Below are 12982 nucleotides of genomic sequence, written 5' to 3'. Positions count from 1 at the left end.
TCAAACCTGAGATGCTAACTGATCAAATAAGAGCTTGAAAAATGTATCAATCTTCTTGGAAAGGGCTATGGAATTCGAAAAGCCTAATGAATACAAGGAGATCGCCGCAATCACATCGTATTCAGGGATCACCATGGATACGGGGCGGAACAGATTCTGCAGAGAACGTCAAGTCATTTGTTGGATCCGACCAACTTTTTCTCAGTGATACATAGTTATTTGGATTTCAATCATGATTACATACCTTCAGATTGACAGGCATTTTATTGCAAGGGGTGTGACCAACGTTCATGGTAAAGAATATGGCACAGGAAGATACTAAAGGAATCTCCATTCCATCAAATACAAAATTCTCAGCCTAGAAAAAACAAAAAAAAAACAGTCACTTTAGGGTTAGGGATAGGCTTAAGGTTAAGTAACCCAAACCCTATCCTATTATCAACAGAAAAACTAGCCAACAGATTAATTCTTGACTTTACTGATGTTTGTCAAGCAGAAATGACTTAATTTTTCACATTATAATGCGAGAAGCAATTTTTTTTAGCTGCAGATACGTCCGTTGCTACAAATGATGGAATTAAGCCTACATTAAGGGAATGCTGTAATTGAATTTTTGGAAATAAGATGTTTATTATATTATTTTAAAAAACGAATCGAATCACTTGATTATTTGCATTTTTAACACATTCCTAATTTGGTATGAAAGTTTGTTTCAGCCCATCAATTGATTTATCGTCAGAACAAATCGACAAAATTTTCTATTACTGAAATAAATGTTAGCTGCAGCCCTGACCGAGACATGATTCTAACAGGAAGATGAATGTAAATGATCAGTGCATTCGGTTTTTGCCTGCTGCTGTTGGGCCTTTTGTATTGTGGAGATCTGCTGTGCCACGACAGAGAGAACCTCCACATGAACGCGAGCGATGTCATCCAAAATAGCCCAAGCACCCGAGCTGTAAAACGAAACAGAAAACAAATCTTACGTGAATGACGGCATGTGTCGTGCTTTTTCATCATACTCTTTCACACTAGCTCGCTTTTTTCCTTTTTCTTTTTTTACCTGGCTACCCCTTTAAGAAACCTTTCTACTGCGAAGGATTTGAGTTTATCGGAGCAGTTGAAAACCACAGTGTGCATGGCCAGAGCATTTCCAAGATCTTTAATGGTTTCTGTTTTCCCTGAGCCTGCTGCGCCTGCGACCCCGCCTCCCAGCTTGCGATGCAGCGCTTCCGTAAGGCTGAGGTAGCATCTAGAAGAGCCAGAAGCTGGGAGTCAGTGGTTGGGCCGTGCAACAAGCAGAGCGCATCGATAAAACCATCCAATTCGAGCACTACCTGTTAGTGAGTGGGGTGATCACCATTCGTCTAGAGTTGCCAAGATATTCATATCCGTATAAGAACTCTGCGTTCATTGCATGGATGTGCAGCTCCTTGTTTGTCCAGTAATATCTGCAAATACATGTAGTAGTCAAATAAATTCTACGCAACTATGCCAAGTGGTAAAAGTGTGTTTGTTGGTAAAGTAAAACAAACCTAAGCTGGCTGATCCACTCAAAGTCGTTGATGGTTGAAACTTTCTGCTCCACCAGCTTGGAAACGACATCTTTTGCGTAGACTTCTATCACAATGAGGGAGGACAGAACGGCCTGCTGCATCTTAGAGACATCTCCCCTCATTAGCTGCACTAAGTCAACAAGCTACATAAGCAAAACGATGAAAAAGGTTAGAAATAGTCAAGTCTGCACGATGTTCAGAAGAGCAGCTCATTAAAAATAATGTAAACTTAAGTCAACGAATTGTGGCTAATCAAACTGGTATGTGTGTTTAGTGCTAGTGAACCTGATTCTGTAGTACAGGAAGAATTTTATTCAAGAGTCTCTTCTCCAAAGCCGTAGACACCTTAGCAGTCCAGAAAACCAGAAAGCTGGCAATCGCCACTTGACCAGGGCATGAAAACACCCACTCAACATGTGGTTGCTATGCAGGGAGAGAGAGTGAATATGAAGCTTTTAAAAGTGCTTCAGTAAAATTAAAATATCTTGCGAGACACAACAAAAAAATAATCAACCAGCTTACCTTAGAATAATCTTGGAGAGCACTCTCAATGCTATCCCTCAAAGTGGTCTTCATGGACTTTTCTAAGTCCCTAAGCCAGTTGTCAACATTCCCAGCTGCCGATACTGGTGGCAAGAGTTGGACTTTTTCTTCTTCTTTAGAGTACATATGCGTGATCTGTAGGTCTGACTCAAACTGCAGCTAAAGGCAAACAAAAAACTTGGTCACTAATCCTTTACTTCTGTTGTTGTGGAGTACTCAGAGAATCAACAAAGCAAAGCACACCTGTGAGATGTTCTCAAAGCATTTGTGCAGTTGTTGTTGTATAGCAGTGGGATCTTTGGACTGGGATAAAATCTGCAGAAGCTCAGCATCCGACAGAAAGAAATACCTACATACAAAAGTTATGCGCAACGCAAACAGAATGTTTAGCAGTCAGTATTGACAATATAGTGCACCATTATGTGAATGCTTTATGACGGAAAGCAATTCTATGAAGCTATTCTCAAGCTCAAGGCATGGATGAACACAAATGCATGTCACACTATTTAGATTTATATATCAATAAAAATTTTAACCAAAGCTTTGTCTTGGCCTATAACTGATCAATAGTATTAAGAGTACTATTCAAAAAGGTACTTTAAAAATCTTATTTGCACTTTAAGTATTAACTATGTTAAAATCATGTCTTTTTTGCAAACGTTACAGGCAGCAATTTGAACTTTCTTGTAAGATCATGTTATGGCAAAAATACCGCATAGAAATTATTTGCAACTCTGACCGTAACTTTTAGAAAAAGATGCTGCAAAATCAGTAATTTTAGACTGCAACAATCACAAAACATAACATTTCAACATCATGGAGGTGCCTCTGCATTTGAATAATTTCTTACCTTGGAAAAGAACTTCGCTTTTCCTCCAAGTATTTTTTGAGTCCTTTCTGAGCATTTTGCAAAAACATGTTGTAGCGCTTCAGCCTACTTAGGAGGTGAACATTTTGGCACATTTCAATCACCTAAAAATAAACACATACATTTTGTCCATTATTAACACAGGTGCCAAGTTCGTGTATTATACGTTTTAGTTGTGCATTCAAAAAAAGGCAAAACATAAAAGTTCGAACATTTTGCTTTCTGTCGACATTGCTCATGACATTTCTCCAGCGCTGCTCTATGTGCTTGTACGTATTTCCTTGTTTGAGCTTGTTCTTGACCTCATCGCAGCTAAAGATGGGCTCCAAGGTCAGCCAGGCACTCTGGCATTCCAGCCACTCTTCCAGCACATCCTGGATTCAAATGTGAAAAGGCAGCAATAAAAAAGATGAGACACAGGAAAAATATTAAGAACCTAATGGTTGGTTTTGTTTGTACTTGAGTTAGCCTGAGCTTTTTCTCCCAGGTGTTGAGATGGCTCTCAAATACTTTTTTGACCGGGGACAAAGACAGGTTCTGAGTTTTGGCAATATGGTCATCCAGCCTCTGGAATATTTCATCTGGGACCTTTAGGATGGATTGCTCAGCCTCCTTGTCGAAAAGCGAATCAAATTCAACTGTCGCCCACTCCTCTTCCATCGTTTCCAGAGCCTAGAGGAAAAGGCGGAGAAAGAGGAGCAACTTCAGTAAAGATATCCCCAGACAGACTAAGAGTTAGTAGGTAGCTTCTTTGATAATGTGCACAACAATGGAAAAGAATTTAAGTTTTAGCAATGGTTCCAATATAAATGAGCAATCTGACAACAATTTATAGACATTATCTAACAAAGACCTTATGGATCACTGTATGCATCACCTGTTCAATGCTGTATTCTTGTCCGGCAGTCTGGGCCACACTAATTATTTCATCCAAGTGGTCCTGAATGCCAAGGTCTATGTAGCGAGCAAGACTCATGTTTGCTTTTGGTCGAACTGTTATGTTAATGTTTTCTGAAATCATCTCCCAATGGTAGCTCTTCATTCCCGGGCTCCTTAGGCACTGAATCAGAATGGCGAACGGCTGGAACTCCTCTATCCTACCAAGTATTACACTTGTCATTGTTTGGACCTCTAATATTGTGTAGGACAACAGAGCATCCCAGGACACAGACAAACAAAAAAATAAATAAATCAGACAAGTTAATCACTTTTTTTTTTGCTATTAGAAGATTTTGTAAGGTAACAAATCAGCTGCAAACCAATATTGCCCTCGAACTGTTTAATTAAACCACTCATGGTTCGTAGGGCTTCTGTGACGAGACGGTCAAGCGGCTCAGAGTCGATTGAAGTAAGCGGGTCATTGAACCAGCCATCTGTCCAACGTTGCCAGTCAGACGTGGTGGTCCAGAGCTTTTCAAAAGGACTGAAGTCATTTATTAGCTTATTCAGATGATCAAACTGTAATAAAAATGAATAATTTGTAGTTTGAAAAAAACAAAAACAATGACCAACAAACAACAAAACCAAAGAACAAAAGCAGGTACTCCCTGCCATATTTTGAGTGATTCCTGTCAATTGCACTCTCACTGAAGCTCTCTAATAAACCTACATTTGAGATTGGTAGATCAAGCAGACGCTCTCTGTTGTTGTAGGTTTCCGACAAACTCTGGCACTGCTTCAATTGCGCTTTTGCACGCTTGGCTTTGTTGGCGATCTCATGGGCGAGGTCAATGTCGTCATATCCCACAAACTCAGCAACGATACCCTGTTCACAAAGGTATATGTAAAGTTAAGACCTGCTTTAAGACATGTACAGTGTGTTGCAAAATATTCAATGTGTTGCATGAGGGGCGGGTGGGTAGATGTAAGAGAAGGACAATTTGGATTTAAAAGTTCTACCATGATATTTTGTGGCACTATCATGATAACAATAAGAGGGACAATAAGAACTATTTATTGCATCTTTCTTAATGTAACTGTATGACTGTGTGACAGCAATTAAAGTCCTCCAAAGCAAGTACTGAGTTCAAAAAGAAGGAGAGTTTTGGGATGTTTTAAACATAACCAATTGTGACAATGATAAATTTAAATTCTTATCACAATAGGAAATTTATCACAATAAATGCTATATATATTCTGCAAAGAAGAAGGGGTAAAAGGTGTAAAACTGTAGATATGTAAAGCTGGTGGAGTAACACCTCAACATACTTGCACCTGTATCTGCAGTGAAAAGTGGTTTAACAAAATACATTGAAATTTGTGTCTTTGCAAGGCGACTCAATGTGGAAAAGTTAAAGGAGTACTAGTACTTTTCCAGGTCGTTGTAAATAGGGACAAAGAGTGCGGAACATTTTTAGGAAGCAACCAGACAGTTATCCAGACAATACCTTTTCGGATGGACTCAAAACAAATCGTGATAGATAAAAAGAGATGGAAAACCTGCAGCGCGTCAATTTGCTCCTGGAGTTTGTTTTGGTCTGATAGTTGGATCTTGTTGAAGCGCTTCTCATCTTCCTCATGCTGGGCATGTACTCTCTCCACTTGACAGTTTATCTTTAGTGGCCACCCAACAGCTGTCCACCTGCACAAAAGAGCCACCGCAACAGGACTAACTCCACAGTTCCATCTTAGATCCCAAGCTGAAAACAACAAATCAAGTCAAAGCGCAGTCTTATGATGGCTTTGCGTCTCCTTAGGTGTTGCGACAACAGCGGGGATACAGAGCATTTGTAGGAAGAAAGTCTATTGGGTAAATGTTTCTAGGACTCACTTTTACTGTGCACTGTCATATCCTAAACCATAAAGAAAAAAAAAGTCTTTAAATGTAATTGAAGTGAAGAGTCTCCCCGTAATCTTAAATTGACCATGTAAGATTACTCATAGATTTGAGCAGTTTTTCAAAACTCACCCACAGAACAAAACTCTCCCAATAGAGCAAATTTTGAATTGCAACAAGAAGAAAAGTCCTGGAATTAGCCACTAAATTTCAAAGAAAGCCAAAATATAGGCATTTGAAATATTTTGTTACTAAATTGCAGGCTTTTCTAGACTGACATTTCCATATTTTGCATTCAGTTTTCATGTATTTTCAAAACGCAAAGTTCTTTGAAGGACAGACGGACGGATGGGTTGATGGATGGATCGATGCATTGATCTTTGTTGGGTTAAATCGTTCTATTTTGAGGACCACATCACAGAAAATAAAGTGTTACAAAGAAGCTGCTTTGCCTTTATCAACTTTCATTTCTAAAACTAAGTCAGATCTGCAAAATACTAAAATTCATAACTTTTCCATACTTTTCAGGACTGTGTATAAACCCTGCAAAGTTAATGCATGTAATTTCAACATAATGAATACACACTTACTTTTTGCCAAAATCCTCGTTTGAAATGAGGAAGTTGAGATCTTCCAGTACCTCATAGTCCATCAAGATTTTGGAAAGTTGTTCCTGTTGTTAATAGGTTGTGAAGATAATTTGTGTAAATCTTAAATTATTATTGAATATAAACATGCTTAAACTCACTAAGGTGTTCAGTTTTGTACCTTGTAACTCTTAACCTGGTCAGGGATTTCTTTCATCCATTCCCTCTTTTCAGTCAGCTCCTCAATGCTGTTGGGTCTCTCCTGTAGCATTCTGCTTAAATGAATGCACTTATCACTGGCCTAAACACACACAGAAAATAATATATCCTTTTCAGAAGAGAGCTGCTAGTGAACTCTGGCACACTAAAGCAGCATGCGAAAAGTAAAAAGAATGGGATTTCTGGCCTCCGAACAAATGACTTACATCATCGATTTCTTTTGAAAGCACCACAGCAAGATTTTCCAGGAGTGCGTTGGCCAAAAACCACCGCTTCTTAATGAGTGCCTGTCGCACGGCTTGCACACGGACAAAAAATGGACCAATAACAATGTATGATGGCAGCGAGAACTCGAGCTTCTCCATTTTCTTAAGATGCAATTCGACCTGTTTCTTCACCTCTTGAGGGGCCAGCTTTGCATTGAGGGTCCTGAGGCATTAATGAAATAAGAATTCATCGTTCAGAGGAAAGAATCACTTCATTTTGAACTAAAGCAGAAATGAGACTGAACTGAATTTTGTCAAATCCTAAAGTCAAAGAGGCAAAAATGGTATCAAAGTTTGAAACAACTCTGACCTAATCCATAAAAACAGCATCAACAACAAAAGAAAAACAAGAAAAATAATAAACAGTTCAAAATAAAATGACTTATTTTGTTTATCATCTCTGAGTTTGCAGGTGAAACATTTTCCATTTTCATTCCAGGAATGTGGAGCTCACTCAGTATAACTAATTTAGTTACCTTACTTACTCGAAATACCCTTTTGCAATAATCTATGCTATGAAGTATTCAACTTTGAAAGACAATTTAAACTGACCGGCTGACCGGCTTAGTTCTCTTAGTGTTGTGGAGCATCCTTTTTCAGTAATCTACACTTTAAAATTGAAACTTTTAACTTGAAAACTATTACAAAGCTTTCTTTTGAAAAACCGAATAATTTCTTGTGATTGGTTTAAATATGTCAGCAATCCAAAGCCCATGTTTGCAATTATGTATGCTTTTAATCTGAAGGTCAACATATCTTTTGGGAAAGAGTTACTCTTATTTTGGTGGGTAGCAATGAGCTTTACTTTTAAAATTCACGTCTAAAGGTACATGCCTAGTGCATGCAAAGTCGCTGGTTGTCATAGTAATTTCCAGTTCTCTGCTTTTTCAACCGAGCTCGCAAAAGATGATCCCACGTTGCTAATGGATCTATTGCTGAGTGACGAAAAAGGGATCTCAAAGTCTGCTACTTTGCTATGCACCAAAGGAAATCAACTTACTTGAAAGTGTCTATGTCCAAAATGTGTAGGTCCAAGAATTTTTCATATTTGGCAGCGTAAGCTCTGAGAGGTATTGTTGCTTTCTTTAGAACATTCCGGACTTTTTCCTCCAGCTCTGTTACTTCTTTTTCGTGGAAACACATCGGCTCGATTAACAAACTGCCCATGATGACCAGTTTCTTCATCACAAACTGGTGAGAGGAAGAACCAAGCTAAATCTTTGACATTACGGTGACCTATGTTTATGTCGATATCAAAGCGCTTGATTTTCACTGTAAATGCACAAGAAAAGTTTGCTTCGTGCTTACCCTGTAAAGCTGTGGAATTTTGTGTGTGACCAAAATGGCAGATCTGAACAGTTTTGTGACAAAAGTCTCGAAATCTTCAAGGGGAGTACTGTAACGAACCCCGTTCTGGTCCAGAATCAGATCCACAAGGAACAGAGGATTCTTCCTTGACCTCAGTAAAGACAGATGTAGAAAAATTACTCACAAAGTACTGAATATCAATCAACATATGTGAACCTTGAGGACACTTTGTTAGCTTTTCATTAATACATTTATTTAATCTGGAAAATGATCCTCTGAGTACCTGTGGTTTATCTTACCTGTAGGGGCTAGTGATCAGGTCTTTTCCCCATGCCATGTCCTCAGTAAACGCCTTGCCACATTGACAAGATTCCAGAAGGAACTTGCTCAGGTTTTTCAGTGAATCTAACACAAGGGTGCGCAAGGAGTTCCTCATTCTGAAGACCACCTGTTTCATCAGTCTGTATATAATTTCATCGGAGTCATACTCAGGGCGGACCTTAGAGACTGAATTGCTAGCGGAGCGGATGCTGTCGCTGAGTGAGATGACCCAGTTCTCCTGGAGATACAAGGTTATCTGGAAAAAGTGAAAGCGTGTTGGTCCTTTTTTTAAATCCATGTGATGAAGAATGTGTGGCAAAAGACAGTTTCTAGCATCAGGTTTGGACAGCTACAGAGTAGGGCTGCCCCTAGCTATTTTTTTTCTTTTAATTTTATAAATTCTTCAATCATTCAACAAAAAGCTTAGATTTATCTATACAAAACGTTCACATTTTTTCCACAGAACACTTCTGTGTTTTTATTACAATCACTTTTTGGAGACATTTTTGTTATTTCTAACTAGTGCCGTCAATGTTAATACGCATGCAATTCATCTAAAAAGTTTAGCACGTTAATATTACATAATGCAGACTAATCACATTATCTGTTTTTGACCTAAAAACCTCTCTGCCACACAGCGTTACAATGCAGAACGTTAAATGGTCTTGTACTGCGGTCAACAATTCAAACTTGAAAATGCGAGTGAAAAGATGAGTGAGAAGAGTCTAACTGGTGTGCTCCGCGTCAAATTTCGTTTTAAAAAGCACGCCGATGGACGTTTAGATACAACTAAGATAGAATGTATCCCACTTACTGCAATGGATGAATTGCCCTTCCACTGAAGTATAACCACTATAACCAGTTTATAGTTAACATTTATAAATTACGTTTAAAAAAAAAAAAAAACTTATTTTGAACCTTCCTGAATATGAAAGTCTAGACAACTGAAATGTTTGGTTTTAGGCAATGAAACATTTTTTGAAAACGTGCATGCTTATATTTCAAGTTTACACAGTTACGCAGAGTGATTTTTAATCCATTGATTGCACTTTTAATAAATGACTGAGACGTTAAAGCATATCTGTACTGCAAGCTTACTTACCCCATTTTGAACTTGAGACTGGATGCGTACAAATTCATCCACTCGCTGTAGTTTGACGATCGTCACATCGAACAGCTTCATGTCTGTCACTTTGTGGCACGTGTCCAAAATGTCATGTATCACAGCAATCACCTCGGGTAGGTTTAGCAGAGAGCTCTGGGCAAATTCATTTTGCTTTACCTTATAGTGAAGGGGAGGAACTGGAATGCATACTGTACAAGTAAAAGAACCCAGGGTTTAGTTTCTGAGAGTGACCCTTCATCTTCCAAAAAAAAAGTACATGTTGATTTTTAAAAAAAAAAGGAGCTTACTATTTTCTGGTATTTTCTCAGGATCTTTTTGTGGCAATATAATGTCTGAAAACTCCTCTGAGTAGGTCATCACAGTACTGTCAAACACCATGCGGTTCATAACCCGGTCATATTCCAGCTTGGCCTGGTTCTCCAAGTTTTTTATACATCTCTCAAATCTGCACATAAAAACATAGTCTTCTTTGACCCTTTTCTGTGTTCTGTCAGAGAAGCATTGCAAACAGGCAACAACGAAGGGACTGACTGGGAATGACATTACTCACACTTTCCCATTAAAGCCGCAAGCAGACTTTACAAGTCCCTTGATCCGTTGCAGACTGGCATGACTGAGGGACGGATTTGCCTCCCAGATGGGCATGCAGTCTACAGACGTGCTGTACAGGAGTTGAATTTCTCCGTCCTTTCTCAAACGAAGAGCAGACTCGATTCGGTTTGCAAAGATTCGAGGATCCTCGGCTTTGAACAACAGCCTGATCCTCGGTATCCAGTGCTGAGTGCCTCCATACAAAATGGTCACGTCTGTGGCAAAGTGGTTAGTTTATTTTATCAAAAAAATAAAATCAAAAAAATTAATAAAAAATACAGCTGTAGTCAGATGTTTTCATGTACTGTGTATAAAGCCCTGTATTCATGACTCTCTGACATTAAATAAAACTAAATATTTCCTGTTTTAGGTCAGTTGGGATTGCTAAAATTATTGCAGTTTGCTCACTGACAGAATTAAAAGTGAGAGAATTGTTGAGATTTTTTTTTAGCTTTCGTCAAATTCTATAGATTATATGAATTTCATTACTAATTTGTACAATTGTCAGTTTTTAACTATCTGACTTGGGGCATGTTTTGGACTATCCTTTCACAATAGTTTGGTGGAATTTTGCCCATTTATCCAGTCAGAACTGGTTTTGTCTAAGTCAGGTTTGTAAGCTGACTTCCTACCTATGTTTACTTCTTCTTCTTTTTTTTTGTACTAAGATTAGGGTTTTCTGATGGCCACTCCAATACATTGACTTTGTTTCCCTTAAGTAACTTTGTTTTGGGTAATCCTTAACAGTAGTTGTTCACGAAGTCTTAATGTTTTTTTTCCCTGATGCCATTTATTTAACCAGTCCCTTCTGCTGCAAATCATCATACTGCTACTCCCATACTTCGCAGTGGGAATGGTGTTCTCAGGCTTGCAGGCCTTGTTCTTCTCTATGTCCAGAAATAACTTCAGTTTTGTTTCTGTCTATCTGAAAAAACTTTATGGCACATCTACGCTTTGATTTGATCTACACAACACCTCCACGCATGGATGTAACGTAGAATCATGTGTCATCTGCGTAGTTATGCTAACTAATCTTACTATAGTCTCAGCTAGCAGGTGTATGTCTATATTAACAAAGGAGGGCTGCAGGACTGCAGGACATGCGGCAACCTTGGGGTATCCCACATGTGACGTCTGTCCGCTCTGATGAAAAGTTGCCTACTCACACAGAGTCCCTGTTGTTTAGATAAGACTCTTCTGACTGTGATTAGCCAGACAGTGTGAACAAAAGATTGTGTTTATGCAAATATCTGCTGTCAAAAATATATCAAGTACTGTTACTACGCTACGCAAGAAAAACAAATTACTTACCTTTCTTGCGTCTTTCTTCAACAGGTTTTACTTCCTTATCTTTTCGAGTGCTGTCTTCGAACAACTCCTCTTCCTTCTTGTCTTCCTTCTCCTTCTTCTCCACCTCCTCCTTCTTCTCTTCCTTCTCCACCTCCTCCTCCTTCTTCTCTTCCTTCTCCACCTCCTCCTCCTTCTCCTCCTCCTCCTCCACCTCCTCCTTCTCTTCCTCCTCCCCCTCTCTTCCACTTCCTCTCCTTCCTCCTCCTCTCTCTTCCACTCCCTTCTCTCCTCTCTCCTTTCCTTCTCTACTCCCCTTCCTCCCTCTCCTTCTCTACCCTCTCTCTTCTCCTCTTTCACCCTCCTTCTCTCCCCCCTCTCTCCTTCTCCTTCCCTCTCTCCCTCCCCTCCTCCTCCCTCCAAGAACCTCCTCCACTAGGTACTGACATTTTTCCGTACAATAGTCAAGAACCCCAACTAAGTGCCATTTGTACTCAGGGTATGAACTTTCTGAATCACGTTAGAAAAAAGACAAAGACACAAATTGTGACTAAAACTATATATAAAAAAATCAATGAATTTATATTGTAGAGAAATAATTTTGCACTAAAGAGAATGTAATCACCAGTAAGCAGCAAGGCCAATGCAGGAATAGGCTTTCGCTCAGGACATTTTTGGTTTTTGCCCATAGAAAGCCAGCTTTCCGGTGTCCGGCATTCGTAATCATCATTGTCAAATATCTCATAAAATACAAAAAAACAATAAAAAATAAAAAACCCAAATCAAATAAAAAGAACAAGGAGGATGTGGGCATTGTAAAGAACGCAATACATATGTGAAATGGTTGCCATAGAAGTACTGCAGCAGTAACACTATATTTACCTCAAGTGGAAGGAAGGGTGACACCAGCTTGTATGACTTAGGTTCAGAATCATCTTGCTTGTCTGGCAGCGCTGGCATCAAGTTGTTAGACTTTATGCCTTTTGTTGCCAGGAGTTGAAGTAAGTCTAAAACCAAGTATCCTCTACGAAGTCTGTTAATAGAAATAAATAAAAAAATAAGACTTTAAATTGAATTATTATTTGATATAAAAAAAGAACATTCTTTATAATCTTTACCACAAAAACAGCTCATACCTCTCTTCCACTAACTGTCGAGGAGCGTGTCCAGGGATGGTTATGTAAGGAATCTGAACTTTGGGTGTGTCGCCACCGACGGCGAAATATGGATCTTCTTTAAGGCTGTTGTCAATGCAGAGGTCCCATGGAGAAGTGAAAACTCTAGCTATGACACATAGCGTGGAGAGGAGTTTCTTTTACTGTGACACTATTAAGCTATTTTAAGTAGAGCTACTGTGTGCTTATTTTTAAAAAAAATCTGTACAGCCATTTGCAAAAAATACAATTTGATTTTACACTTTTCATGTTACAACTAAAAAAAAAATTCTATGTCTTTTTATTTTATTTTATAAATTGGTAGACGTTTCAATCTGAAGCGAGCGTAGGAGATGCCCTCTGAAGAGCTGGGTCTTTGT

At 38.9% G+C, this 12982-nt stretch overlaps 1 protein-coding gene across 1 annotated transcript in view; it reads right to left on the bottom strand.

Moving 5' to 3' along the window:
- dnah1 (dynein, axonemal, heavy chain 1) overlaps nucleotides 1-11692 on the bottom strand; it is a gene marked incomplete at its 5' end in the record, with an annotated part of 35465 nt that extends 23773 nt beyond the window's left edge. The window contains 26 exons of the mRNA XM_017304994.2: nucleotides 7-156; nucleotides 245-358; nucleotides 851-956; nucleotides 1064-1252; nucleotides 1338-1451; nucleotides 1536-1699; nucleotides 1842-1979; nucleotides 2079-2258; nucleotides 2343-2448; nucleotides 2950-3071; nucleotides 3180-3341; nucleotides 3427-3639; nucleotides 3845-4098; nucleotides 4227-4425; nucleotides 4577-4732; nucleotides 5407-5548; nucleotides 6334-6416; nucleotides 6512-6631; nucleotides 6756-6978; nucleotides 7816-8006; nucleotides 8124-8274; nucleotides 8423-8700; nucleotides 9547-9758; nucleotides 9858-10015; nucleotides 10121-10376; nucleotides 11473-11692. Coding sequence (XP_017160483.2) covers nucleotides 7-156; nucleotides 245-358; nucleotides 851-956; nucleotides 1064-1252; nucleotides 1338-1451; nucleotides 1536-1699; nucleotides 1842-1979; nucleotides 2079-2258; nucleotides 2343-2448; nucleotides 2950-3071; nucleotides 3180-3341; nucleotides 3427-3639; nucleotides 3845-4098; nucleotides 4227-4425; nucleotides 4577-4732; nucleotides 5407-5548; nucleotides 6334-6416; nucleotides 6512-6631; nucleotides 6756-6978; nucleotides 7816-8006; nucleotides 8124-8274; nucleotides 8423-8700; nucleotides 9547-9758; nucleotides 9858-10015; nucleotides 10121-10376; nucleotides 11473-11692 — 4401 coding nt within the window. The remainder of the gene's footprint in view (nucleotides 1-6; nucleotides 157-244; nucleotides 359-850; nucleotides 957-1063; nucleotides 1253-1337; nucleotides 1452-1535; nucleotides 1700-1841; nucleotides 1980-2078; nucleotides 2259-2342; nucleotides 2449-2949; nucleotides 3072-3179; nucleotides 3342-3426; nucleotides 3640-3844; nucleotides 4099-4226; nucleotides 4426-4576; nucleotides 4733-5406; nucleotides 5549-6333; nucleotides 6417-6511; nucleotides 6632-6755; nucleotides 6979-7815; nucleotides 8007-8123; nucleotides 8275-8422; nucleotides 8701-9546; nucleotides 9759-9857; nucleotides 10016-10120; nucleotides 10377-11472) is intronic.
- Between the last annotated feature and the right edge of the window lie 1290 nt (nucleotides 11693-12982).

The sequence above is a fragment of the Poecilia reticulata genome, chromosome 5 (assembly GCF_904066995.2).
Source record: "Poecilia reticulata chromosome 5, P_reticulata-male-v2, whole genome shotgun sequence".
NCBI classification, from domain to species: Eukaryota; Metazoa; Chordata; class Actinopteri; order Cyprinodontiformes; family Poeciliidae; genus Poecilia; species Poecilia reticulata.
This window is presented reverse-complemented; position numbering and strand designations above follow the sequence as displayed.